Source organism: Exophiala aquamarina (assembly GCF_000709125.1).
Source record: "Exophiala aquamarina CBS 119918 chromosome Unknown aczIA-supercont1.8, whole genome shotgun sequence".
In the NCBI taxonomy this organism is placed as follows: Eukaryota; Fungi; Ascomycota; class Eurotiomycetes; order Chaetothyriales; family Herpotrichiellaceae; genus Exophiala; species Exophiala aquamarina.
In genome coordinates, this window is record NW_013550580.1 from 815434 (window position 1) to 843088 (window position 27655).

A 27655-nucleotide genomic window follows, 5' to 3' on the forward strand; every position below is an offset into this window, starting at 1 on the left:
TAGAGAGTTTAAGCAGAAAGGGTGAAGTATGGCTCGAGATTCCGTGGATGGCATTGCCATATACTGTTGACTGCCACAACATGGCCATTCGACTGTACTGTAGCCGTGGACGATTCCTAGATCTGTTTCCAGGTTCATGTAGAGGTAAATTCTATAGTCATCCATGAACGAATGTAAATTTATGGCCTTGCTGCTCTAATTGCATGTGGCATGCGACCTAGATACATCTCTGGCCAACTTTCTCCACGAGATGCTCAAAATACAACAAGACTGTAGGACTAGAAGTGCACCGCTGCCAGTGATTATGCCAGCCCACAAGCCAAAAACTCCGTACTGCTTGCGAAAACATAGAAACCATGCGGAACTTAGGCCTACCCCGTAGTAAGCAAGGAAGTTGCATGCGCCTGACAAGTGATTCTTTCCAGCACCTCGCAGAATTCCGCCAGCGCCTCCGTTCGAAAGATCCAAGATCTGAAATCCTGCCATCAGCGGAAGCACCCTCGCGGTCATTTCAATTACTGCTTGGTCATTTGTGAAGATTCGGCCATATTGGTTTCTTGCAAGCAGGATTCCGAGAAACTCAATCGCTCCAACAATCAAAGATAGCAGATATGGTGTTGCGATGGCTTTTCTGGCTTGCAGACCCTTGCCTGCACCAAGTAAGCCCCCAATGCGATGGCTGACAGCTACGCTCATGCCGAGAGACACTGTTGTGAAGAGCAGATCGGAAGACATTAGTATCTATAAGTGTGGTCAGCACAGTCGCATGATGGACTGAAAGGTGATCATCCGCTTACACTCTGAGCGCCAATGGAGCTTGGGTCCAGCCGTGCCGCCATCATTGCAAGTATCTCGAAACTATAGCACAGCGGATCAGTTTCAAGCTGGAAGCATCAAGTGTAGCAGACTCACCTCCACCACTCAGTCGCAATCGTCATAATTCCAGTGACAGCGTAGAACAACAATCGTGGTAAGCCCGCGAAAATGCCGACCATTGACCAGCGACAGCTCTTTTCAATTTCAGGCTTACAAATAAGGACGCAAAGCAGGGCGACAACAGTGAGGAGTTGGTAGACGCAAAAGGCACAAGGAACACCCCACAATCTCAACCTCGTCAGCCGAACCAGAACAAAGTTGATTATCACGCCAACCGTGCTGGCTGCCAATGTACACAATCCGACAACATTGCTTTCGCCCTGCACTTGCAAGAACTTCTTCAGGCATTCAGCCACGACTTGCAACAGCCCAGAGGGAAGCATGAATAACATGAATTTCCCTGTAGCAAGCGCAAAGTCTTGCTCTTGGCCCAAGGAAGTGAATAAATGCCCCGAAACTATCCAGATGGGCGCAATCAGAAAGCCAAAAATTCCGAGCAGCGCGAGCAGGCATTGCTGTAAGAGCAAGCCCAGGACTTTTGGATTTTCAGTCAAGGCGTGGGAGCTGAAGGCCTGAGCGCACAATGTATCCAACGCTGTTGCACCACCGATGGCGACCATGGTGCCAGTGCAGGAGAAAAACATAAAACCAAAGGAGGTAACTTCCAGCTCAAAGGATCCCAGCCGCCCGGCAGTTAGAACGCTGATTGCTTGCACTGCATTTTGCAACGCAAAAGAGAGACAGATGGGAACGGTTTGCCTCGTGAGGCCAACAAAGTCTTGCCAATGATGAAAGGAAACGTCTTCGTCCTTCGTGGCGCGAGAAGCCCCTGGAAGTAGGGATGAGCGTTCGTTGACCGTATTGTCGGGCATTGTGACCGGTGATGGTGATATTCACGGAGTATTGAATGAGTCTGTAATTGCCACAGTGAGAGTACTGAGGAAGAGGTCCGCTTCAGTAGAGACATGTCCATCTTGCTTTTATTAGGGCACCAGTGCTGAGCTGAGGCCACACCCAGGACAGTGGCCCTCGGTAATGAATTGAAAATTCATCCCGGACACTATGAATCACTCTCTGGGAGATGTGATTCTACCTACATGTCGATGTCTAGGAGCATCGTGCTCTGGTGGAGCCCCATAGTTCGAACCGCATTAGACCCACTAATCCCAAAGGGGAAAGCATATCCTATCTCCTTCCGCTCCCAGCTTTCACCCTGGTATTCCAACATTAATATTGACTTTCATACCTCTACCCGAAACCACGATCTTGCATTTCCTGTGCCGGAAGGACCATATGATTATACACCGAGTCAAACGTGCTGTTGATGGCACCGCAATATTTCAGTCCAGTGCATAGGTATTAGACATCGGCTAGGCTGAAGGTCAAGCGGCTTTCAGCGATAGCCACTCCATCGCCAAGACTGTCGTAGGCTATTTTGTTGCGGATCGTTCATCGACTCTGCCCACATCTCGCAATCGCTTCTCTGTATATTATGGACGATTTTCGGCCCCGTACACCTTTGCGGCAAAGTCGGTCGCGTGCGGGTTGCGACGAATGCCGTCGGCGCCACTGGAAATGCAATGAGGCCAAACCAACTTGCGGCTACTGCCTGAGTGTAGACCGGCCCTGCGTCTACTCTCGGCAACTCTCCTGGGGCGGACGGCAGTTCAAGAAATCACGATTTGGCAAGTGTCTGGATTTGGAAGCAAGAGCCATAAGCATCACAGCTTCTGATCGTATGTCTCTCACATTGCGGACTTAGTACTGGCTGACTTACTCTGCAAAGACCAGCTGTTTACTAAGAAAGACTTCATTTATACTTATTCGCCTAGAAGGCTGAGCGACGACCCAACTCCTGAGCGAGGGCCTTCTCACAACTCTGACGTAACGCCAATCACTGTGGAAGAATCCGTACAAGGGGGGCCTGAACTCGACATTCTCAATGTTGAAACATTGCATACTACTGCACAGAGGAGCAGTGGGGGGTCCGCCTTCTCTGTTCAAAGCTCTTCCGATCCTCGTTCGTCAGTGATGGTGCCGATGGTGCAGAAAGAGTTCCAACCCCTTTTGGACTACTTCGTCCACGGGATGACCATATCCATATCCTGCCACAAAGGCATACAAGATGACATCTGCTCCACCATTGTCCCCATGTCCTTGCGAGTGCCCCATTTGTTATCGGCCGTTCTTGCCTTGGCTGCTGCCCACCGACAATCTTCCGGACTGGCCGAGGGAGATTGTCAATTTGAGCTGATGAAGGGGAGAAGTCTGAAGCAGTTGAGATCGGCCTTGACTCAATTCAGTCCGACTGACAACGATCAAATTCTTGCCACAACCTTAATACTGTGCATGGCTGAAGTAATATCGCCTACTTCGGCCGTCTCGTCATGGAGGTCGCACCTCTACGGTGCTGCCACACTATCTTCGCAACACAGCACTTCCAGCGGCTGCAGTCAATCGTCAACATCAGCCTTTCTCAGAAGGAAGTTCCAAGCTTTACAAGCGATCGCTCTGGCTTGCGGTGCCCAAAGCTACGACGGACACATATTAGAAGCGGCTACTGGTCAGTGTGATGCTCATATTGATGACCTTGCGGGTTATTCTACGAACCTGTTCCCAATTTTCCAAGAGATCAACAACTTGGAGCGAACGCAGGACTTCCCTGACCCTGAGTTCGCCTGCGACTCACCTCCGGGACCGCCACATTTTGACTGCACTTCACCTCTGGAGCATAAATCGCACTTGCTGTTCGATCGGATCAGAGCGTTAATGGCACAAAGGAAGTTGCCGGAGTCGCAGAATAACGGAGGTCTTCCTTGGGTCACCAGCCATGAACTTTACTTGCTAGACGAAGCCTATCACCATATGGCGCTTCTGCAAGTTTCTCGACGTGGGTCTTTATCGGTTCCTCTGCAAGTAATCAAGGACAGCAGACAATCAATTCTGGCTTGTCTTACTGCAATTACATATCAAAGCGGCCCTTGTCCTGGGGTAGCCGCGTTACCTCCGCTATTTGTGGCCGGTACTCTGTGCACAAATCAATCAGACAGAGACATGGTCCGAGGCTTGCTGAAAGCCTTGTGGATGAACTATGGAATGGGAAATGTCAGGTCTTGCCAGACCGTCCTGCAACGCTGGTGGAAGTACCAAGATGAAAAGTTGTCCAGGTCCACCCTGTCAGAGTTGCATAGTCAGCATGACGAACAGGAAGGCGCTTATCTCTGCGATGCATCTGATCTAGCTTGGGCAGCGGTTGACCATGACATCCTACCATACTAAATCATTGTACGGTCTCGGTGGGAGGTTGTAAGCCTTTTAGCCATTGCTCTTCCTCTTTATTTATTCTATTCAAAAGTTTAATCAAAAGTATTGACTTTCTATATATTGTTAAAGATGGAGTGGGAGGGGAAAAGAGAGCTCTTAATCTACTAATAAGTTCCATACTTAGCTTAGGTCGGGACTTTGAACATTAACTAGTACACCTTTTTATTCTAGCTTTGAATCTGCTACCTCACACAAAGAGGCTCGTAAACTCAAGCATCACTAATATAATAGGCAAAGATCCGCTGGGAAGTCTCGGTTCCAACGTTTTAACTGTTAACTCGACACGCTCTCATTCCAGCCCTTCGGAAGCGAGGGATTGGCGTGGAACCACAAGACTTCTCTTCACCCAAGACTCTGAGCTCAATCTTCCTGCATTTCAGAGCCTCAGCCCGTCTGTAAGTTGTATTAGACACGCTCCAATTCGCGTCTCCTTCGGAAACTCATTGTGGCTAAGAGTTGACGCTTGCGAAGATGTCTCGCTACGCCTTTCGCCAGGTACGAAGCGTCTCAACTCTCAGAAGTGAAGCAATGCCATTTTATGTACGTTTCTGCAAAGTTTAAGAGGCGTAGGAAATGCGAGGGTCAGCCGTAATCCTCATATAGAGCCTGTCTCAGCTAGCCGACCTGTCAACAAAGAATGCACGTAACAGCCTTCTTGGTGTGCCTTAGAATCCAGCGTCACAAAGAGCTCGAGCCATGAAGTGGATACTAGCTGTGTACAATAGTCGAACTGAGCTGTTCCTTTGTAGAAAGGTACGCACTGAAAAAGCCTGTATTGTATTCTTAGCCATGATCAACGGCAATCTACACCGAATATAAAGGACTTCCAAAAGTCCGAGGGATACACGATTTATCCGTAGCAGGGAATTTTCCGAATCATATCTCGGCGGATCGAACGAGGAATAAGTTTGAAAGATTCTTTGCAGTTCATCGAATTTGACAATTCATATCTGACGCGGCAAAAGATCGTTAAGAGTGTTCGCGGCTTTGTTCATGATCACCTTTTGCGCATGAGCGAGCTTCTGAGGAAATGTATTGCGATTATTTGAAAATCTGTGAGATACCCATGCCCACGAAAACCTATCGCCGAATGTTGCACCAGGAAGTGGATCGACAGATGCAAAAGCGAAATGTCAAGACATAGCCGTATATGTCCGTTTCTGATATCAAAAAGGTTCTGTCCCTTGAAGTAATCAGGAAGAGCCTCAACAGTGCCACGGAGTTTCAGAATTTCCAGCAAGAGAATAATCAGAGAGATCCCGAGGTCCCTGACGGAATCCTCACGAGGACATTAAACGACGCACAGCGAGTGCACCTGGTTTGCGTTATCGAGTGGCGGCCTTTCAAAATGCCTCAGTATTGGCTCCAGGGCGGGTTCACGGATGGCGAACACAGGTAATTTAGGACCTCATTACGACTTCAAGCAAAGAAGGCACGGATCATTTCCTCACGTTTGGCACTCCCAGGACGTCCACAAATTCGGAAACGATAGACGTTCTACCTAGGTAGTATACATTCATTTCACGATATATGTACCTAAAACCTTGCACTAGCTGGTCGCAAACATGTACCACACAGCTCCCTAGCTCTTTACTCTCATTCCTCACTCACTCACTCAGCCAGCACCAACACCAGGTGCACACACTCACTAAAAAGTACAACCGGGCCCCTTCGCACTCAAGCAGACCGCGCTACCACCCAACTCATCCATACCCATTAATTGGCCGTAGAAGCGCTTCGCTGCCCCGGCAGCGCTGCTGAGGAGCAAGCTACGGCGCAGATCCGGCATGTCGGCCACCACCTCCTGCACACAGCTCACCAGCCACTTGCCCAGACCCTGGCCTTGCCATTCCGAAGCGACGAATACGTCGGTCAGGTACACGAGCGTCACGTGGTCGGTGATACAGCGCGCGAAGCCGATGAGATTGGTTGATGGTGACGGCGAGGCTGTGGATGATGTTCTACCAGGTTGGCCATCAGCGCGGACATACTCCGCAATCTCGTGCGGTGTATCCGCCACTGAGTCGGCGCCTTTCGTTGGTCCAGCATCGGTCGGCTCTTGGGAGCACGGAGGCGCAGGCGTGGGCGAGTACAGGCCAAAGCAGAGCGAGTGGGACAGCATCTCACGCATTGCATGCTCTGAAAGCCCCTTCGCCCAGTACATCTGTTCCGAATTGAACGCTTCGGTAAGTGCTGCGATGGGGATCAGTGAGGTGTCGGTCGATATCAGGAACCCATCCCGCGTCCACGTTCGCACTGTGTTGAGCGGAACGGTGGTGCTTGGTGGCAGTGCCATTCCTCTTGTTTCACTTGCTTGGCCTGAATTGAGGCTCTATTTTAACCGGGAGAAAGCGCTGTCTGGAGTGAGGAGTGTGGATGCGCTAGAGAGTTGATGAGTTTATATCAAGATAATCTTTGTAGGGGTATTGTGCGAAGATGAATCTGTTCAGAATCTATAGTCCCCCAATAAGGAATGCTTCGCAAAGTTTTCCACGTTCATTCGTTATCGGCTCCTTCTTGTCACTGAAGAGACCCATGCCTTGAGTCATAAACAGGTCTGCGGCCATGGAGTACTCCGTACCTGGCGCACTGCTACTACTTCGTGGGCCGGTGACGACCATATCAACGCGGTTGACCAGCGAACGCTGGAGCTTCTAAAGCCAGTGCCAGAGAAATGAGACAAAAGGTTCGTTCTATTTTCTAAAATCTAGGCTTCACACCGGTGCCCACATACATTTACGTACCTCGAGGTTGGCCTTTGGTGAGCCAATTCAGTGTATCTTAAGTCCAGTCTGCGGTGAAGTCCGACACATAGATTGACACTTGTGAGGTAGTTAGTTGTCCACTGGCTCACTTGGCCAAGCTGGAAAGCGTAAATTCAAGAGTTTGATACCTAGAGAAGGTCATTGACCCGCATTTTCATTCCGATGGGTCGCCTACGGGTTCTCAAGTTTTCTTTCCACGATCGGAGAGAGGGGCCTGATGCCGAATGCGGAAAACCAGTCGATGCTTGTAAATTGTTCGAATGCATTTGCCCAGGGAAAATCCAATCATGGGTACTTGGGCTATTCCTCAGGGATCATGATGGTCGTGCTTTCGGGAAATCTGCTTTCTCAAATCAACTGTGCGTTGCCACAATGGAGACAAGAGAAATGGGCCAGGCCGAGAATTGGAACGAGAAAAAGGGACGTGCTTGATGTGCGGCGACGGGCACACGAACATCGTGGTGTTCATCAGGTCCAGAGGGTCCTGGGACATGGAATTGCTTGCAATAGGAACACTGATTCCACGACCTGAGCCTCATTGGACTTCGTTTGTCCTTGCCACGTGAATTTGTCTCCTGATGAGCGTGCCAGGTCTCCTGAGCAAGGATGACGGAGCTCCGGATTTGCTTGAGACCCTAAAACCAGAGCGTACCAGTGGAAACACCGAGAGCGATGTAATATATGCCTGTAATGTTCACGGTGCTCTAGTGGAATTGGAGAAATGGGCACCCACCGCTGGGCTTGGAATGGTCTGCTCTTCCCTACAGGCCTGAAATATTGGGAGGATAGTATCAGAGCCAATGTGCACAAGAAATTGTTGCAAACAGCATACTTCACCAAGAATGTAAAAGCCGCAGAAGAGAGGAGAAAAAGGGAGGAGAAAAAGGGAGGAGAGACGGAGAGAGAGCAGCAGAGTTCTGTTCTAATCTCCAAGACCTTCTCTGAAGCGTAAAATCTCTTCAGCGAGTGCTATCCCTTGCTCCAGGGCCATCATATGCACACCAGGATCGAGTTCTGCATAGGTAGCACGACCCAGTCCACAAGCATCCCTCAGCTTGGTCATCCACTTCGGCCCCGTGCTCGCATCTTGCTTGCCGCAGATGATGTGGATAGGCACCTGGATCTCCCTCAGCCGAGACAGCGTGTCGAGTCCGCTCATTGCTCGCCATGCACTTGCCCAGTTTTGAACCGAGATGCGTTCGACGCAGGCACGGGCGTAGCGCACGCCCCATTCGTTCCGTGCAATCGCCTGTGGCGTGAACCAGCGGATGATCGTCTCGGGGAGAAGAGGTGACACTGACCCCGCCGTTTCAGCGCGAGTCGCGCGCTCGACCCAGCTGGCCTGCCCTTCTGCAGCGGTGGTGACGAGACCAAGGGAGCGTGGGATGCTGGCATAGCGAAGCCCGAAATACTGAACTACTGCGCCACCGTAGGACTGGCCATATATGTCTGCTGTGGTGATATTCAGGGCGGAGAGGAGAGTCGCGAGATCGTCAGCGAGGTGGTCGAGCGAGGTGACCTGTGGAGCTGAACGTGCGTGTCCATGTCCGCGGAGATCGTACGATATCAATCGCACAGAAGGGCTACTGTATGATATCTGTAAAAAGACCTGGTGCCACATTCTTCGGTCGAGACCCAATGCGTGGACTAGAATTATGGGAACAGACGTGTTGTCGGTCGGGTTCGAGTCACAGATCATCGTGTGATGATCGCCGAGCCATAGTTGTCTCTCTAGATAATTTCGTGGCAGCCGTGGGAGATGGTCAAGCGCGAGCAGTATCTCGTCCACACGTTGCTGGGCAGCAATGGTTTTAGGAAGGCTATAGAATACCCCTGCCTGAGCGACAAGGTCTTGTATCTCTACCTCGGTCACTCCATGACGAAGGGCCATCGCGATGTACGTTGCTAGTTGGTCGGCAGCATCGCTGCCAACGGACATAGATGCCATGATGGCCACGAGGCACCACTCCCTGTCTCCGATCAGAGAGTTCGTTGCGAGCTTGCCCCATACATCTTCTGTGATGAAGCGGGAGAGGGTGTGATTTGATTTTGCAAGCTTGCTCAGATTCTGGCTCATCACTGCATCGCACAGGCTTTTGCCTACCTGGTTTGAAGGTGTCTCTTCCTCCGGCCGGGGGGTGTCAACTTGTCGAGATGACATGTTCCGATTTTCGGACGTTACAAGGTCGAATGAGTGCACGTGCAATGTACAGAAGGGGGATAAAAGTGACTAGGAATGGATATCATATACCTTCAAGATATGAAGGCTCTGGCCCACATATATTTACGGATATGAAGCATTGTAACGTGCCCGGGGTTACATGCGTATCATGATGCTCAACCACTCAGTTGCAGGAGGAGAAAGTTGGAGAAATGCAGAAGATGCCTGAGTCTGGGAGCCATCGGACTTTCGAATGTCAAATGCCGAGTTATTTATTATGTACACGAGAAGCATTCTCCAAAAGGTGAACCGAGGCACTAACACAACAACATCAGGTATGACTCCAGTAGTTATAAGGAGTATCGAGAACAGTCAGTCACGTAAAGCCTGGCCAAGGCACAGAATCTATGCAAAGCCCAAGTTGAGAGGCTCCTTTACGAATGCCACTTTTTCCGCCTAGAACTGGGTGGACTCAATAGCAAAAAGGTGTACGGAGTGCTACTTCAAAGACAACCAAGAACCCCAGCCTTACCCCAACTGCTGGATAGAAAAATCGTATAATCATGAACTTTCGTGACCTCAAACCCCATGTTCCCGTGAACAGAAGTATTACACTTTCAGACTGCTGATACCCAATTCTCCAGTCATCCATGCAGGCATGTTAGCCAAATTCAGGTAATCGTCGCCCAATTCTGCAAGCTTCTTCACGCCTAAGAAAATATCATTGCCAGAAAAGTTCAAACCGATGGGGGCTGCGTCAATGTCCTCCATGTTCGCATCGTCTGTCTCACCAACTTTTGCTGCATTTTGAATAGTCACATGTACACGGTCCAAGGCTGCATGATGAGGGCCATCCATTGAGCCAAATCTTGTTTCAATCAGTGCTGTCTCCTTCTCTCCTTGCCTTAATTGTCGTGACTGAACATCCACTGGACTTGTAGTCGACGACGTGCCCGTTGAACAGAACACACTGTAGGCCCCACCGCCTGAACCAGGATCGACGTTTCCTCTAAGAGCAGCGAGACTCTGAAGTGACCGAGCAGTGAGTTTTGTAGATTCCAGAGCCCATCTGTGTTGTGGTCGTGACAGGGCTTTTGGGATGGCCTCGATGACAATCTTCTTCATTGCTGCCAGGTCCACTTTGGTGGTGATCTTCCCTCTGGAATGTCTTGAAGCCTTTGATCGCAAACCTGAACCTGTGGATCCAGACAAAGAAACATATATGTACGGACAGCTCTCTGGAAGTGCAATGTACATGACTCTCGCGGTGTTGGTAGCATGTTTGGCACGTCGGGGTATCTGAGATGGACATGGTCGAAAGGTGGACAAGGAGTTTATGTACAATCTTACGACCGACATATTGTAAGGTGCAGGCAGCCGATGCAAGTGATAATGCGCTTTGACGAGGGGGGAGATCTCAGCCTTGAGCGCAGCGAGGAACGCAGGCGGAGAAACCTGCGGATATTTGCGATCAGGGTCGAGGTCATTCAACTTCCGTCTCTTTCGTCTAGCTTGCAGTTCTTTTGGCTCCTCCTCTTTCAATTCGTCGGGATCTAGAGGGACGAGACGCAGCGCGCTCCATCGAAGAGCGGTATCGGCTTGCTCTAGATATGCCATATCGATCATAGCATGTTGATGCAAGGACAAGCCTCTCCGCCAATCGCCGTCAATAATTCGATCAATAACATCCTTTTTGGTGCAAGAGTTGGTGGTTTTCTTCAGGTTTCTGTAGATTGCGCGCAAAGCCTCGACATTCTCGGCTGGGGAATGGAAGTAGTCCTCTTCATCAGCCTCGAGGAAATTGCGGTTTTGGACGAGGTATGGCGAACAGTGCGTGTCGTGAAGCCATATCCGTACCAAGTTGAGAATAGACTCTCGAGAAAGTCGGTTCAGTGCTCTGGCGGCCATTGGTAAGGATGGGTTGGAAATGTTTACGCAAGGATGCGGCTCCGTTGGATTAAGGATCGTCCTCGTGAAGGTAAACAAACTGATTCAAGGGCGGCTAGAATAGGACTCAACTCGAGTCATGATCCTAAGCCGCACGTGATCTTACCTCATTCGATCACAGCCCAAAGTCAGAACTTTTCATGATTACTAATGGGACTTTGCCCCTCACTCAGGCTAGGTCCAGTACTCCGTACATACTCGTACGAGTGGTGACTCAACAGCCGCATCAAGGATCCGAAACCGGCATGGGACTAAGTTCTCGGGAGCATTTACACAAGTCACTTCCCAGCCAGGAAACCGACACAGCTACGGTCACGCTCAGGGGATAAGCATGAGAATCAGAATGAAGCCAGACGTGAAGGCATGGGGATCTGGCTAGTAGCAGTGCCTCGTAGTAGTGTTGAGCTGGGTGCAGACTGAAGAGAGAAGAAGCCGAGAGCGTCAGCCTAGGATCCCCACACTAAATTCATTGGCGAGGGCCGAAAAGCGGACAAGGGCGTATTTTCCCTCAAGCTCAGCTCATTCTCCGTGGCCGTTGCAGAAGGCTGTTATTATATTATTGGCGAGGTCCGAGTCTGTTAAAAGCTGGGAGAAGAGTGGTGGCAGTCATTCGTAGTACTCGTAAGTGTTGGTGGTAGTACGAGTAGCTTAGCTCAATGCCGATACCGAGGACCAAAGGTAACAATAATGAAAGACCCGTTGCTGTTCCGTCGCCTCAGTCGAGCTTGGGTAATTTCTCCGTCAGAGGGCCCAGCAACACCGCACAAAGCCATGCTGGTGGGCGTCAGTATTGCGTGCGTATTCGCTGATGAATCAATGATCCGTCATCATTCGTTAGTCTTCAACCCTGTCGTATCTGTCGCTGCACGTCATCACTCAGTTGAGGCGTCATAGAACATCCAACATGATGCCGTCCGGGTGTAATACCGCACCTAGGTATGTGCCTGTACCTCGAGGGATGAATGGATGCATGCATGTCACTATCCACGAGGTGAAATTTACTTTTGGTTGGAAAGGACGTGATCACAGATGTGTAGCGGAACTCGTGATACCTGGCTGTGTTTCCGGTCGCTACTATTAAGCTACGGTATTATTCCCCCAACCGAAGCAGAACGCCCGGTGGGATCTCGGACGAACCGGTGCCAAGCCGCTATCACCCTATGGGTGGCTCCTCCCTTTGCAATTCCTGAAACAAGTTCGAAGATGCGGAAGGTGAGGGTTGACCATCCCACACTTCCCGAGCGGCGGCATATGCCATCTGCAGTGCTTTGCCCCCATCAATAATTGCGAGTAATGCCAGGGACCCGAGGGCTTACTTCCCTGCGCCCTTAAGCCCCGCCTAAGGTTTGTCCCACGCAATTTGCAAGTACCAATTCTTCTCATGCACATTCTCCCCTCTTCCTCTTACTCCCTCCTCCTGTAACATTGTCGTATCTGCCTACCACAAACGGCGGCCTCATTCTCTGAAACTGGCGCTCGAATACTCGTCGTCGCTGTCGCCATCCGAGTTGCGACTTCGACTCTGGCCTTCTCTGATTCGTACACCCGCTGCTTTGTCATCACCCACCTCGAGTGAGCAACCAACTTATTGTTCCCGGTGAGCTTGGGTAGCCACCAGTGAATCTCACGGACGACGGTCGGGACAGATTTAGTTCTGTCTGCCGGTGGTTTTGAGAAGGATCATGTCAAGTTACCGCGGCCGTACGGGGCCGAATTTTTCGGAATACCTCAACAGCCTGAACAGCCTGACTTCGCCCTACGAGCAGGAGCAATTCCAGAGCGAGGACCTGGACCTCAGTCAAGACCTGGCTATGTTTACGAATACCGATTTCACACACTTCGATATCCCTTCCCTTCCAGAAGACGGCACATATAACTTCGAAATGAACGATCCGAAGAACAACCACAATATCAAGTATGAAGACCTTTTGACCGGCTCAGATGCCATTCCCACTTATTCACCTCACAATGTCGAGACATCTCTACCTGAATCTGCTGCATTCTATAACACATATAACACGCCCATCCAACCTGCCCCGGCGACAGGCTTTGGCAGCCTTGAAACTCGACCCTCACCTTCAGCATCCGCCGCCGGGCGGAAGACGGACAACATCGAGGTCACGCAACTGAATGGTGAAGAAAAGTCACGTGTAGCTGCGGAGGAGGACAAGCGGCGTCGAAATACTGCTGCCAGTGCACGCTTCCGAGTGAAGAAGAAGCAGAGAGAACAGGCGCTAGAGACAACGGTTCGTGAAGTTCAAGACAAGAACAACAAACTCGAGTCCCGAATTACTCAGCTTGAGATGGAGAATAAATGGTTGAAGGATTTGATCACCGAGAAGAATGGCATTCAGTCCAAGGAGGAAATGGCTGCAGCGTACCATCAGTATCGCAAAGCAAGCGAAGAGCGCGACCTGAAAACTTCCGAGCACACCACTGGGGTTGGAACCAGTGACTGAAGAGCCAAATCCAAAAAAATTTATAAAAAAAACCAGAAACAGAAAAAGACGCGAAGTCAATTGACGTTCAAGTATACATTTTGTTTTACATGATCTTGATACCAGATAAACCAAGTACCACGGCAATGAAAGGTTGAGGTACCTAGATAGCTGGCATTGGTAATATTTTCAGAGTCACTTATTCAAAGAATATTTCCTTTCAAATCCTTCTTTCATTGCTTCGAGACACGTCGACCGTAGAGAAATCACGGGATTTTGCAGCCTGGATGCCCAATTGATGACCTCTATCCCTATTGGTAGTCACCAAGTTGTAAGGTGAAAAGTACATTAGTCAGAAAGGCGAAGGTTGGGCTGCGGCAGCCTGGGCGGGGCGGTGGGTGGTGTGTATCGCGGTACTATCCATTCCATGATACATGACGACGCATACGCTGTACTACTCTGTCCCTGGAGGATACAGACGGACCTTGGACCATCCATAATGTACAGTTGAACAAAGTCAGGATAGAAAACAAGACAAGCCATAATTAGTGACGGTGGAAAGTAAGAGCCTCACGCTCTGTGGTGCGGTATTGAAGCAGATCGCGCCTGCCTTAATCCCACCAACGCGTGCGTTGCGTGCGTTGCGTGTGACTGCCAGATTGGAGTTTGTGGTGCAGACTTCAGCACCGGAATTGCATGCACTTCACTCACCCTCACCTGCAACTGCACTGTGCCTGCAGTGCATTCATTCATTCATTTCATTCCATTCCATTCATAATTATCTATCACCCACCACCATCTTCTTCGCCTTCTGAACTTCATCCTGTAATCAACACCAACCCTTGCCATTTGAATCGCAAACAGCCTCATTTCTCTGCGTTTCTCGCGTCTCATCCACCTCGCAGCCCTCTCCAACTTAAGTCCCCCTCGGCTCATTTATCGCGCGCCCGCATATCAATCCCAGCCTCGATTCGCACCACCCCGCCCTCACTGGCACACAAACCGTGCTTTCACTCGCTCTCTGAGCGTCCGCTTTCTTGCACCTCCATCCAGTCATGTCCGTCACCGTCGCTGAGCTTGACGCCACCGTCAGGGCTTTCCAAGAAGGCAAGGGCGATCTCCAGAAACAGGCTCAGCAAAAACTCAATGAATTCAAGTCCAATCCTGACGCATGGTTGATGGTGGACAAGATTCTGCAAGAGGCTTCTTACATGCCAACAAAGTATCTTGGTCTGCAAGTTTTAGACGACGTTGTCAACACCCGATGGAAAGTCCTGCCACGAGATCAGTGCCTGGGCATTCGAAACTTCGTCGTTGGCCAGATTCTCTCTTCTTCTGAGACCGAGGAGGCCCTCAAGACCAACAAACTGTTCATCAACAAGCTCGATCTGACCCTCGTCACTATCCTCAAGCAAGAATGGCCGCACAACTGGCCCACCTTCATCAACGAAATCATTTCGGCTTGCCACACTGGTCTATCAGTCTGCGAGAACAACATGACTATTCTGCGCTTGCTGTCTGAGGAGGTGTTTGATTTCTCCCAAGATCAAATGACCTCCACCAAGGCTAAGAACCTTAAGACAACCATGTGCGCCGAGTTCTCCTCCATTTTCCAGCTGTGTAATGAAGTCCTTACCACTGCAAACTCAATCACTCTCGTCAAGGCTACTTTGGACACTCTGCTTCGTTTTCTGAACTGGATTCCTCTTGGTTTCATCTTTGAGACTAAGCTCATTGACACCCTTGTCTCTCGATTTCTCGAGGTCGACCAATTCCGCAATATCGCCCTCAAATGCCTCACCGAAATCGGCGGTTTGCAACTCGGCCAGCAATATCAGTATGATGATAAGCTCGTCCAGATGTTCACCGAGACATTGACCGTTGTCGCCCGCACATTACCTCTAGACACTGATTTTCGCGAGGCTTATGCAAAAGCCGGGCCGAGGGAACAGGAATACATTCTCAACCTCGCCATCTTCCTCTGCAACTATTTCTCCGTCCATCTCCAAACCATCGAGAGACTACCGAACGCGGACTATCTCTTGCATGGCCATTTCTATCTCATCAAGATCAGTTTGATCGACGACCGAGAGATATTCAAGATCTGTCTCGAGTACTGGACGAAGCTTGTCCAAGAACTCTACGAGGAGATGCAGCAGCTGCCCATCACCGAACTCAATCCCTTGGTCAACATGGGTGTCTCAGGCCTAGCCAATGGAGGAGCCCCTCATCCAAGTACCCTCGCGAATTACCCTCTCCGCAAGCACAAGTATCAACAGGTTCTGTCAAGCCTCAGACAGGTCATGGTTGAAAAGATGGTCCGACCAGAAGAAGTTCTTATTGTCGAGAACGATGAGGGCGAGATTGTACGAGAATTTGTCAAAGAGAGCGATACCATTCAACTATACAAAACCACCCGTGAGTGCTTGGTGTATTTGACTCACTTGGATGTCGTTGATACAGAGAACATCATGTCCGAAAAGTTGCAGCGACAGGTAGATGGGAGCGAGTGGTCGTGGAATAATTGCAATACCCTATGCTGGGCCATTGGCTCGATATCTGGCGCAATGAACGAGGACACCGAAAAACGTTTCCTAGTGACGGTGATCAAGGATCTCCTTGGATTGACGGAGATGAAGCGTGGTAAGGACAACAAGGCGGTCGTGGCCAGTAACATCATGTACATCGTGGGCCAGTATCCTCGCTTCCTGAAGGCCCATTGGAAATTCTTGAAAACCGTCGTCAACAAACTTTTTGAGTTCATGCACGAAACACATGAGGGTGTCCAGGACATGGCATGTGATACTTTCATCAAGATTGCGAACAAGTGCAAGCGTCATTTCGTGGCACTGCAACCGGGGGAGACCGAACCATTCATTGACGAGATTGTACGCAATATGCGGAAGATCACCTGTGATCTTACCCCTCAGCAGGTCCACACTTTTTACGAGGCTTGTGGCTACATGATATCTGCGCAGGGCCAGAAGAGTGTACAGGACCGACTCATCGATAACCTCATGTCACTTCCCAATCAGGCGTGGGACAACGTCATTGCGCAGGCCAACAACGACCCAGCCATCCTTCAAGATGCAGATACCATAAAAGTTGTTGGTAACATCATGAAGACAAACGTTGCTGCTTGCTCGTCAATTGGGAGTTACTTCTATTCTCAGATTGGACGTATTTATCTCGACATGCTCAATATGTACCGTGCATCCAGTCAACTGATATCGGACTCTGTGGTCTCTGGAGGTGAGCCAAGGTTATCTTTTCTCTCGCTTTTACTAATAATATACAGGGAATGTTGCTACGAAGACTCCTAAAGTCCGCGGCCTGCGAACTATCAAAAAAGAAATCCTCAAGCTTGTCGACATCTATGTGCAGAAAGCAGATGACCTGCAAATGGTCAACGACAGCATGGTACCGCCACTCTTGGATGCTATCTTGCTCGACTACCAACGCAACGTACCCGACGCTCGAGATGCTGAAGTCCTGAGTGTGACTACCACGATCATTCACAAACTACATGTACGTTGGACCCCAAGAAGGTCTCGCCATCTGGTCAGGGACTGTTCTACTAGCCAAAGCGGCCTTGCTAACCTTTTATAGAATCTTATGGACGATAAGATTTCTCCAATCATGGATAGTATCTTCGAATGCACGCTTGAGATGATTAACAAGGACTTCCATGATTATCCCGAGTTCCGTGTCGAGTTCTTCAAGCTTTTGCAGGCTATTAACCTATTCTGCTTCCCAGCATTACTCAAACTAGACGGACGACAGTTCAAGTTTGTGATTGATTCTTGCATGTGGGCCAGCAAGCACGACAACCGGGAGGTTGAAAACACCGGTCTTTCGATGTGCCTTGAACTCATCAACAACATGGCCGAAACCGATCCTCAGACTGCTGGAGTTTTCTTCCAACAGTTTTACATCTCAATCCTCCAGGATGTCTTCTTTGTCCTTACCGATTCTGACCACAAGGCCGGTTTCAAATCACAATGCATGCTTCTAGCTCGCATGTTCCAGCTTGTTGAAGCGAACAAGATCTCTCAACCACTGTATCAGCCCGATCAAGCCGCCCCTGGGACTTCGAACAAACAATTCGTGAGCGAATTTACAGCCAATCTTCTACACAATGCGTTTTCCAATCTCAAAGAAATCCAGATTCAGCACTTTGTTAATGGCCTATTCGCGTTGAACGAGGATCCCACTAAATTCAAGACTCATCTTCGAGACTTCCTGATCTCGCTCAAAGAGTTTGCTGGAGACAACGCCGAGCTGTTTGCAGAGGAAAGAGAACAGGAGAAGAAGGATCTCGCTGATGCAGAGCGCGAGCGAAATATGAAAGTTGGAGGTCTCATCAAGCCTGCAGATCTGGATCAAGATGATGAGCTGTGACTCGAAGAGGAACTCCGAACTGAGTTCGCGACCTTAGCTGCTAGAGCGGAACCTGAGGCCAGTGCTAGTGAGCCTTCTGTGGAACACTACGCTATGGAGCGACCTTCTCCGGGAGCCGCCTTCGAGGACGGTTGGGTATTCTACAAGTGCTAATCTGTTGGATGGAGGGCTGCATTGCACACCCGAGAGTCGTCATTGGAGGAGGGGAAAGACAAGGCTGAGTGAGGCGCAAAAGGTCTTGGAGGCGACTAGGAAATGAAAAATGTGCAAACGCAAGTCCAACGAGAGACACGACGAATCAAGCAGCGGACGATGGAGCATATCTCTCCTTCTCCTTTAGTTTTTCCAATGGTTTATTCTCACAATATACCACAAAAGCACAGTTCAGCCTGCCTGGAAAGAAAGACATTGGGCAATATTGATTGATAGAGTATGTTGCATGAGCGAGCGAGCTAGAGAGCCAAAAAGGAGAGTTTTGAGAGATGTGTGGGATGTTGTAGGAAAGAAAGTGACCGAGACAACTCCATTATCGAGCTAAACGGGAGACTAGTACTCCTTTCAAATGATCTTGTTTTCCGTTGTTTTTGAAACACGTGAGTCATCGAAATCTGGAGCTTGCTTGAGACTGAGAAGGGTATCAGGCACAAGCCAAGGTATGCTGGACTATACTACGCTATACATCAATCGGAACCCGCCAGCACTAGCCTGCAGCTCCTGCGGCGAGCAGTGTTCTTGGTCTGGCAGCTTCCAAGTGTAGAGCGCAGAGGAGAGCAGGAAAAGCGGACTGCGATATGTGCCTCATCAGTCTCCCCTTTATTCTTCTGAAAGCCGTTTTCGACGTTAGTCCGTGAGGTATTCCAAAAGGGGGGGAGCATTGTTTGACCTTACAGGATGATCGCAGAATGCTTGTCAAGGCGGGTAGACTGTTGCAAGCAACACAGTTCCAGAATGACTTTAGAGCGACGTTTGGCTGCCATGACATCGTCGCTGGACCCGCTTGACTTTTCTGGACGACATGCAGTCCGCGCAAGGCCGCGGTCTTGAATTTCATCATTTGGCCTCAAAGCCTTCCAGATACCAAACGCTTCTCTATGCCCAAGAGGCTCCTCCCAGCCCTCCAGCGCAAGGACACCTTGGTTCGAAGCTCCCTTCTTTCCCAGGTCCCTGGCCAGAGATCGCTCCCTCCTTGATAACAAGTAACGCGGGGAGTAGACAAAGTGGTCAATATGCAACTCCGGGCAAGTCGTCTCACTCATTGGGAATCCAGGTGCTCATCCCAACAAGAAACTCTGTCGGGTCTTCGACGCCGCAAACACTGCTGCCCATCGTGCTTTCATATGTATAACTCCGCCACGGGCGTCAAGCGTCGTCTCAAGCAGTTCCACAACAAGAGTGTCGCCGAGATCAATGCAAACCCAAACTTCCAACACCCAATGACCCCAGGCCACTTGATCGGCGCTGACGCCCTGCAATTTCTGGATTTCAAAAGAAAATACTCTTTGCCTAATTCCACAACCAGGAGGTGGTCTAAAGATATAACAAAAGTTGAAAAGAAAATCATCAAGAAAAAGCCGCGGTTTGAAAAACTTGGGGCGGCGCTTACCGACAAGGCACCGAGAACATGGCCGAGATTGGTCCTGGAACTGAGAAGTACAAGGGTGTATGACATTCTCCAGCGCACTTGTCAATACATTACCGAGATTCAGAACAAGGTCAGCAACTTCGATTATGAGCACGTCGTAGATTCATCAATAGCGACGTTGCTTTTCGCGCTCCTAGCTTTGAAAGCCAGTACCGGCCCAGAATTGCTGGTCGAAATCGAGCCAGCAATAGTGAACGCGATATTCCACCCAACTTGCCGGTGCGAAAAGAAACAGATTGTTCTCCTCCCGACCCTAGTGAGTTCTTTTTCCCAAACACTGAAGGGTGACAGCTGACTTGATCTTCCCAGAAAGAAGCCTTGGGTCACGACGTTGCAACGAACCAGATTAAGCTGGCGTTCAACGGACGATCCGGCATTACCATTAAGAAGAGGATTCACTGGCTGGTCTGCGTGGGCTGAAAGCCAGGCTTAGCCCTGGCCTCAGCAAGAGGTCAGCTGGCTGGTCTGCACTCCTTGGAAGGGAAGTAGAATAGCATCTTAAGCATGAGGTTGAGGTTGAGGCAGGGGGAAGGACGCCAGTCTTGGAGATCGCAAGCTCAGCTGAAAAGGCATCTCAAGACATCTCAAGCCTGGACTTTTTGGGCACGCGCCATGCTCGGAAGCATGGCGACGAAAGTTAACACCACGTGGGGCAAACAACATTAGCGAAGATCCTGGACCTTCCTAGATAGGGAGAAATCCATGGATTCTTAAGACCAATTCGATCTCCTGCATGTGTACTCGTAAGAAGGAGGTTGCAGGTGTGCGGTCCGTGCCAGCGCTTGGACGGCGATGGCAGATAGATGGACGTCGTCTGGGCGTACGAGTACGCGTCTGCCAGGGCCCTCGCCTAACCTTCCCCCGTCGCATATTCGCCGAGATCCTGTGACCTCAGTCACCTGATCCTTCAGCTGTGCCGCTGACCACTTTTGCTGCCCGTGCCCTTCCTCACCATCACGTAACCATTCAACATCCACACCCTCAAATCTACGAGCCTCGTGTTCGGCTGTGCATAGCGGGCAAGCACTCAATTAACACACAAGGAGACATCTCGACCATTCTAGATATACAGGCTCACATCCTCTCCAACCCTATCCTTGTCAGATCTCCTCGCCCATCGCTTTATTCAGCCGCTCGTTCTATCCATCACTACACCCTTCGATTCCCACCGGCGGCCCCCGTTACTTTCTTTTCTCCCTTAGAAGAAGCTCAATTGCTCTCTTCCTCTTCTCCAACCACGCCTTTGTTACCGGGCAGATCGGCTCTCTGCCGTCATGAGCAACCCTCAGGACCCTTCACGACCTAATGTGTCAAGAAACACGAACAACCAGAGGCTTGCACCTTCTGCACGTCAACCTACCGGGTCTGCTACACATACCATAACCCCTGCTGATCCCTCCTCTTCTCGATCTGCCTCTCCAGAGCCACTTATTCTCCGCCTCCGAGGAGCACATGAAGTCTCGGAAACAGGCACTACAAGACTTCGACGACGGATCACCTGGGCAGAGGACGTGATTGATAACGAAGGCCTTGGCCGAAAATCAAGCAAAGTGTGTTGCATATACCACAAGGAAAGACAATTTGGAGAGAGCTCGAGTGAGGATGACAGCTCAAGTGATGATTCCAGTGACAGCGACGGTGGTGGTAGCGACAGCGCAGACGACGGTGGCGCCAGAATGAGTGGCAATCGGAGAGGCAGAAAATCAGACCGCGGACATAAACATGGAGATGACTGCAATCACAACAAGGCCAAGCGGAAGCCTAGTCCCAATGCTTACGAGAAGATGCCAAAATATAACAGCAAACCGAGCGCCGTCAAAAGCTGAATTGGGAGTTGCCTACAAGGAATTTAATTGGTGGCGCCATTGAGTCGCATCAATATTTTGCCTATTTTAGCGAGCGGCGTTTGGGATTGATGGTCAGGACAGCGAACTCATGTCACAGTGAACTCATTTCTGAGATGGAACACAAGCAGAACACATGGTTACACAGTACAATCCTCAACGGTCACGAGTCACGATCGCCGATTGCCAACCTCGGGAAGGGATGAAGCAAACATCTGTACAGTCTGCGGCGTCCATGGTTTCAATTCTCTTTGCGGAAGAAAACCGCACTGCAGTTGGCCGCCAAGATGGCCGCTGAGAGAGATGAACTTGTACATGGGGATCCCTACTGCGAATGACACTCACCTGTCATATTTCTTTAAATACTAGTACGGGGCTCAAGGAACTTCTGTCTGCATGAGTTATGCAGCCTAAACACTACACTAGACATTGGCGACTTTTTTCGCCAGAAGCACTCCGTAGTGAGTTTCACTCTCTTTGCCTAGGCAACCTCACCTCGAATTCGTGCGCAGGTGAAGGAAGTAGGATTCGACTTACAAAGACCTGGCATGAAGGGCGCAGATCAAGCGCCGGGGGCGATTGAACCTGAACAGAAAGATACTATGGATACTGCATGCAGGTTCGAGCCGTTTGGAGTAGATTTCATAGTTGCTTCCACCGGTACTCCGTACGAATGACTGGTTCGGACTGGTGGGATATTGCAGAAGTAGTCAGTCCCTTGTCCACGTGATTTACAATACAGCAAGACCATCGAGTGGTTTTGTGGGTATGCATACAGTTAGAAGCCATGCTCAGAAATTATTGTAAATGCACGCCTTTTTCTCGGTTTCGGAAAGTTGTATTCTTCTATCTAGTGGCACTACGTACCTCGTCGTCTTGTCGAAGCCTGATACCAGCCCTAGATGTGTATCATAGTGAGTAGACGGAGTCAGGATGGTATGTTGGTAACCAGCTTCCAACGGCTTCATCTTACCACTATCACTAGCCTACGGAGCACAAGTAGGGCTTATACATCATACCTGGTAGTCGGTTGTGGTTTGTCTCATCATGAAGAAGTGTTGCCTCAGCCAGCCCTGGGAGGATGTACCACTTGCGCACGGCGTCCGGCTAATTGGTACTTACGTAGCACCGTGTACGGATACTACGAGTACGTGCGGCGTCCCGTACCCTGTTCTCTGTATGTGTACTGGTATGGAGTTTGAAACCATCTATCTAGGCCCTTGACTAGTATCAAGTCGTCCGTCCAATCACGACTGATTTCTACCGAATAGCTGCTGATCAGGCAGACTCCATCTCCCAGAGGGCTCCGTCCTGCTGCTCCTCCCCGGGACCACCATCCGCCTCTTCCATTGAGAAAATCTGCAATAATAATGGACGGGGTACTGTCTAGTAGTAAGTCAACCCATGTCCCACCCACTAAGTATTCTGGGCCCTCAGGGGGTGTAGAAGGCTGCAGTACCTGGCCATGCTTGCACAGCTTTGGTCACAAATAGGGAGTAACCCTGCCCCAAGCTTGCTGCCGTCAGGCCGTACATTTGGTCATTGATCAAACCACAAGTCACGAGGTCGAATATCGGTGATCATCAAACGCAACGAAGAGTTGAGGGTTCTACAAACACGAGACGGGTGTCCGACGGTAATACTCCGTTCAGTAGTACGAGGCACATCTGCCTCCCTTGTAACGAAGTACCTGGGTACACCTCGTGCCGCTCTCTCGCCTTCCTCGCCTTCTGACCTGATGCTCCCTCGCAGGTCGTCCCGCACTTCCCGCTCCCACTACTCCGGGTCGGGCACGGCCGTCGTAACGAGGAGCCGTAATTGCTACCGAATCCAACCCACTACTCCGTAAGCAGAGTAGCAAACGTCCTGAGGGGTGCTAGGGACCTTGGTTTTCCCTTCAATCTCGCCTCTCGCTCTGTGCTCCTGTACCTTGATCGATTTTCACGTAAATGACGACTTCTTGGACTCGTATTCGAGCAAAATGCCCAGTCCCGGTCCTTGGAGGATACAACTGCTGTGTTGGGGATGGACAGTCCAGTTCAGCGGGGACTCGATCGAGAGGCGTGGAAATATGAAGAATTGTGCTCGGTGCTCGGGCGATATTCGAGGTTGGTTTCAAGGCTGAATAGCATATCAGGGAGTACAGAAGACCCGCCCTGCCCGTCATTGCCCGTTGGGTCTAGTGGAATTCTTTCGTCCATCGATGCAGTATGGATCTGCCATAAGCCCCCATATTGCTACTTGCCTGAGCTAGCATTGTAGATCGATGGGATGTAATCATTCCCGTTAAGCATGTCGCACATGGGTCAGTCCAGATGGGTATGTCCCGGATGCGCTGGTCCTCATCCTCTGTAAAGGCTTGACCAAAGCCGTGGATGTTTCCTGGTCCTCGGAATCATGACCCAAGACCCAAGACTCAAGACTCAAGAGTGCCAATTCTGAATGGGCCCTCCCTTGGTTGTTTGCTGGACGAAGGTTCAGCCCAACCCCGATTCTTTCGAAGAAAAAGACGACGCCCCGATGATTTAGCGGCCCTTCGGCAACATAGCAGAAAGCCTCTCAAGCACGGGCTCAGTACGGAGTCCTTGGTAGGCTCACACCAACATTGGCATGTATCTCCGTCAGAATACGAGGTTCCTGACAAGCAGCAGTACTGCGTACAGAGGTCGTAGTGATGAGCAATCATGCGTTAACCAGATACTCCGTACATTGTATCCCACTACTCCATACCCCGTAGCAAGAGGCGTCGCAGGCTGGCTGAGACACACAACCGTTGCTTCTGGCGTGATGCAAACACTGCTTCGGCTGCATTTGGTTCCTGGGGGTGCCTGCAGTAGCTTCGAGAATCCCATGTCAATGCTCCTCATGTGAGGAAGGCCTCGCGTAAGTCCCTCGGTGTCAGAAACCTATTGTTCATGGCATCGAAACACACCGATTCCCTCCGCCGTGGGCTCAGCGCTTCCGCGCCAGACTTTGTCTTCTAGAAGAGAGCGCCATCGTGCGCCGCCTGCCTTCTTGACTCGTGCTTCGTGCTCGTGTGGAATTCTACACTTTGAGCAAGTGCTCTTTGCTTTTTGGTTGCCGGCCGCGGTACGAACCGCTCGTATTCGAAGCAAGATACACACTACAACCTTGGGGTTGATTGTGATGGAGGGGTATGGTCTTGCTGGGCGGCATTGTCTAGTCACTACAGGAACAGTATCTCTTGTGTTGATCGGTCGAACTGGGTGATATCATCCAAACGTTAGACTGTCGTGTATCTGATCCACCGTGACCATCCCCAGCAGGTAATAACCCCCCCCCCCCCCCCCGGCTCTCCCAGTGAAGCCTGTAGCACTGAGCTTAGTGACTCTGCCCACTTCCTGAATCGGTCTCTCCACGACCGCTTGGCTCAACGACTTCTGTTTAATACAAATACTCCCGAACGGAGTACAAACCCTCTTAAGGGTCAATGGAACCTTTGAGTCGAACCACTTTTATCGAATGAACTAGAGTCCCTGCTAGTCGTTTCCCCGAATGGATCCACATTATCCACCCTCAATCTTCGAATCTAACCGTCTCGGTGTTTTTATTATTCTTCAACCTACGAAGAGACCGGGGGCATTTCAATTCATTCTGTAGGATAGTACTCCGTATGGGGCCCGCCTCTTCTCCTGTGCATGCGATTTCAGCCGGATGGCTCATCCCCGGTCCATTCTAGCCTGGGCAATTAACCACCACCACTCACCAGCAGCATCTCTGCTGGGGGATTTTTTTGCCCCAGATTTGGTACCTCGACGAGAGAGCCACTTTCCGTTCATGCGCCGTGCCCCCGCCGCCGAGGCTGAGAGATGGACTCATGTTGGTGGACTCGACTGGGGGACAGTAACTAGCTAGCGACTTTGCTCGCCGTCGCATCGACGGCCGACAACCCCTGTCTATTGACTAAAGTGTAACCCCTAATGACGGTCGCGAGGGAGCAAGGCTATCCTTCCTGCGTTAGCATCAGGCCGAGTCTTCGCAAGTCGCTACCACGAGGACATGCTGAGCACAAAAGACATGACCCTCCCCCACAGAATTGCATCTCTTGACATTTCTTGAACCTTCCCCTTACCTGAACTTCGGTATGCACGCACGGTGGGACTGCGCTACCCACTGTCGTCATGTCGATAACGGACTCTCAGGCTCTGACCTTGGAGGTGGCTGAGAAAGTCACCTCCATCCTCTCTGTTGTGGGTGCTTCCTTCATCATCGGGACCTTCTTGCTGGACAGCAGGTTCAGGAAGCCCATCAACAGACTAGTCTTTTATGCGGCATGGGGGAATCTCTTCGCCAATGTCGGTACGCTTATATCAAGATCGGGTGTCAACCTGGGAGTGACGTCCCCGTTATGTCAATTCCAGGCCTTTCTCATTCAATGGTACTGCTCCTCTCCTTTATCCGTTGTTGACGGCGACGCGTTCTAACATGTACCACAGGTTTCTGCCCGCCGACGCGTTGTGGACGTTCGCCATGGCTTGCAATGTCTACCTATCATTCTTTCGCCAATATGACTCAGCACAACTCAAAGGCCTTGAATGGAAGTATCTGGGAGCATGTTATGGTGTCCCTTTCATTCCAGCCATTGTCTTCCTATTCGTCAGCTCTCCATCCCGAGGCAAGGTCTTTGGGTCTGCAGTTGTAAGTTTCCTTTCCCCCTTCTCTATCTACATATTGTCTTCTGCTAATATCGCTGTAGCTATGGTGCTGGATCTCTCCCGAATGGAATGTCTTGAGAATAGCGGTGTTCTATGGTCCGGTCTGGATTGTCATTCTCACAACCATATTCATCTATATTCGGGTAGGCATGGTGGTTTTCCGCTGGCGTAAACAGCTCCTGTCGCTGGATCAGAGTGGACCCAAGTCCGCGTCCGGTGGTGCACTCCGGGGCTTTGCCATGAAAGATCTACCCTCTCCTGCTCCCATGTCTCAAGCCGCCCGATACGAAGTCACCATCACGAGTCAAGTTGCACACTCACCAGACTGGAAGACCACTTTGACCTCTCCACGAAACACCACATATACCGAAGAAACTGCCATGAAGAGTCCCACATCAGCCCATGCCAGATTCTCATCCCTTCCCGATGCAACATACCCTGCTCCAAATACCAATGTGGTAGTACAACGATCTCCAGTCCGAGTCCTCGATGCAAATAAGGCGACATTGAGCTATTGCAAGACGGCATTGCTCTTCTTCTTCGCGTTGCTGTGTACATGGTACGTATCTGCCGTCTCGAGACGTCTCAGTCACCTTCGAAACTTCCCACTGACATGTCATGTCAGGGTTCCTTCCACAATCAACCGAGTCAACACATTGGTTCACCCAGAAAATACAGTCTTCGGACTCGACCTAGCCTCCAGTCTGGTACTACCTCTACAAGGATTCTGGAACACACTGATCTACATCGTAACCAGTCTCCCAGCGTGCAAGGCACTTTGGAGCGAGATCAGCGCAAAGTTTGGCTCCGGCGCTCCACGGCCCAACCGAAGTCTCCCGACATCGCTGACTATATCCACCAAGTTCAACAACCACAGGACATTGGGCTCGGAAGACACACGAGCCGACATCACAATGCGAATAGACGGTCGGAATCGCGTCATTGAGCATAACTATAGGAATAGGGACTCAATCATCAGCAACGATGATTACATCGCCACGCAGATGAGGGGTCCCAGCCCTCTGCCATGAATGGAGAAGAAACGAATGCCCTTTTATTATTATCTGCACACGCGAGCAGCATATACCACAGCACAGCACAGCACAGCACAGCGCCACCCCAGTATTTGTACGAGAAGGACGGCATGGAGGGATAATTCCCCCCCTTTTGGAAATGAATGAAGGCAAAAGGTCTACGTATCATATTAAAAAGGACTAATCAATGATTCACTATCACTATCGACATCACTACCACTACCACTATCACGGGGGCAAGTCAAAAAGGCAAAAAGGCAAAAAGGCAACGGCAATTGTATGTAACACTACACGTTGGTGGACGGCCCAAGGCGTCAAGGTCACGGCATCTCACCATCAAAAAGGCTTTTTTGCTGAAGGGGAATGAAAGGAAACACGGAGGTACAATGAGACCCACGACTACGAGTTCCAACTACGGACAGTGACTGGGAGATGCAGTCTCGTATCCCCTTTTTCAGGCTTTTGTACAGTATGAGGTGATGGGACTACTATACAATACCACTATACCACTATACCACTATACCACTATACCACTATACCACTATAC

General features: G+C 50.4%; 10 protein-coding genes across 10 annotated transcripts; 6 read left to right on the plus strand and 4 right to left on the minus strand.

Annotated features, from left to right (window-relative positions):
- Window positions 1-195: 195 nt before the first annotated feature.
- A1O9_08856 (uncharacterized protein) lies at window positions 196-1748 on the minus strand (the record flags this gene model as incomplete). Its single annotated transcript, XM_013402338.1, has 3 exons — window positions 196-741; window positions 798-858; window positions 913-1748. 3 exons carry the CDS (start codon window positions 1746-1748, stop codon window positions 196-198), a joined length of 1443 nt encoding a protein of 480 aa, XP_013257792.1.
- Window positions 1749-2907: 1159 nt separating this feature from the next.
- Window positions 2908-4155, plus strand: A1O9_08857 (uncharacterized protein; the record flags this gene model as incomplete). The annotated part of the gene is made up of 1 exon (XM_013402339.1): window positions 2908-4155. The coding sequence occupies one exon, from the start codon at window positions 2908-2910 to the stop codon at window positions 4153-4155; it is 1248 nt and encodes a 415-aa protein (XP_013257793.1).
- Window positions 4156-5848: 1693 nt separating this feature from the next.
- A1O9_08858 (uncharacterized protein) lies at window positions 5849-6496 on the minus strand (the record flags this gene model as incomplete). Its single annotated transcript, XM_013402340.1, has 1 exon — window positions 5849-6496. One exon carries the CDS (start codon window positions 6494-6496, stop codon window positions 5849-5851), a length of 648 nt encoding a protein of 215 aa, XP_013257794.1.
- A 1391-nt stretch (window positions 6497-7887) lies between these two features.
- Window positions 7888-9126, minus strand: A1O9_08859 (uncharacterized protein; the record flags this gene model as incomplete). The annotated part of the gene is made up of 1 exon (XM_013402341.1): window positions 7888-9126. The coding sequence occupies one exon, from the start codon at window positions 9124-9126 to the stop codon at window positions 7888-7890; it is 1239 nt and encodes a 412-aa protein (XP_013257795.1).
- Window positions 9127-9735: 609 nt separating this feature from the next.
- A1O9_08860 (uncharacterized protein) lies at window positions 9736-11034 on the minus strand (the record flags this gene model as incomplete). The annotated part of the gene is made up of 1 exon (XM_013402342.1): window positions 9736-11034. The coding sequence occupies one exon, from the start codon at window positions 11032-11034 to the stop codon at window positions 9736-9738; it is 1299 nt and encodes a 432-aa protein (XP_013257796.1).
- A 1721-nt stretch (window positions 11035-12755) lies between these two features.
- A1O9_08861 (uncharacterized protein) lies at window positions 12756-13532 on the plus strand (the record flags this gene model as incomplete). The annotated part of the gene is made up of 1 exon (XM_013402343.1): window positions 12756-13532. One exon carries the CDS (start codon window positions 12756-12758, stop codon window positions 13530-13532), a length of 777 nt encoding a protein of 258 aa, XP_013257797.1.
- A 1034-nt stretch (window positions 13533-14566) lies between these two features.
- A1O9_08862 (exportin-1) lies at window positions 14567-17912 on the plus strand (the record flags this gene model as incomplete). Its single annotated transcript, XM_013402344.1, has 3 exons — window positions 14567-16763; window positions 16810-17039; window positions 17121-17912. The coding sequence occupies 3 exons, from the start codon at window positions 14567-14569 to the stop codon at window positions 17910-17912; spliced, it is 3219 nt and encodes a 1072-aa protein (XP_013257798.1).
- A 2916-nt stretch (window positions 17913-20828) lies between these two features.
- Window positions 20829-21380, plus strand: A1O9_08863 (uncharacterized protein; the record flags this gene model as incomplete). Its single annotated transcript, XM_013402345.1, has 1 exon — window positions 20829-21380. The coding sequence occupies one exon, from the start codon at window positions 20829-20831 to the stop codon at window positions 21378-21380; it is 552 nt and encodes a 183-aa protein (XP_013257799.1).
- A 4160-nt stretch (window positions 21381-25540) lies between these two features.
- Window positions 25541-25843, plus strand: A1O9_08864 (uncharacterized protein; the record flags this gene model as incomplete). The annotated part of the gene is made up of 1 exon (XM_013402346.1): window positions 25541-25843. One exon carries the CDS (start codon window positions 25541-25543, stop codon window positions 25841-25843), a length of 303 nt encoding a protein of 100 aa, XP_013257800.1.
- A 46-nt stretch (window positions 25844-25889) lies between these two features.
- On the plus strand, window positions 25890-27105 carry A1O9_08865 (uncharacterized protein; the record flags this gene model as incomplete). Its single annotated transcript, XM_013402347.1, has 2 exons — window positions 25890-26057; window positions 26116-27105. The coding sequence occupies 2 exons, from the start codon at window positions 25890-25892 to the stop codon at window positions 27103-27105; spliced, it is 1158 nt and encodes a 385-aa protein (XP_013257801.1).
- Between the last annotated feature and the right edge of the window lie 550 nt (window positions 27106-27655).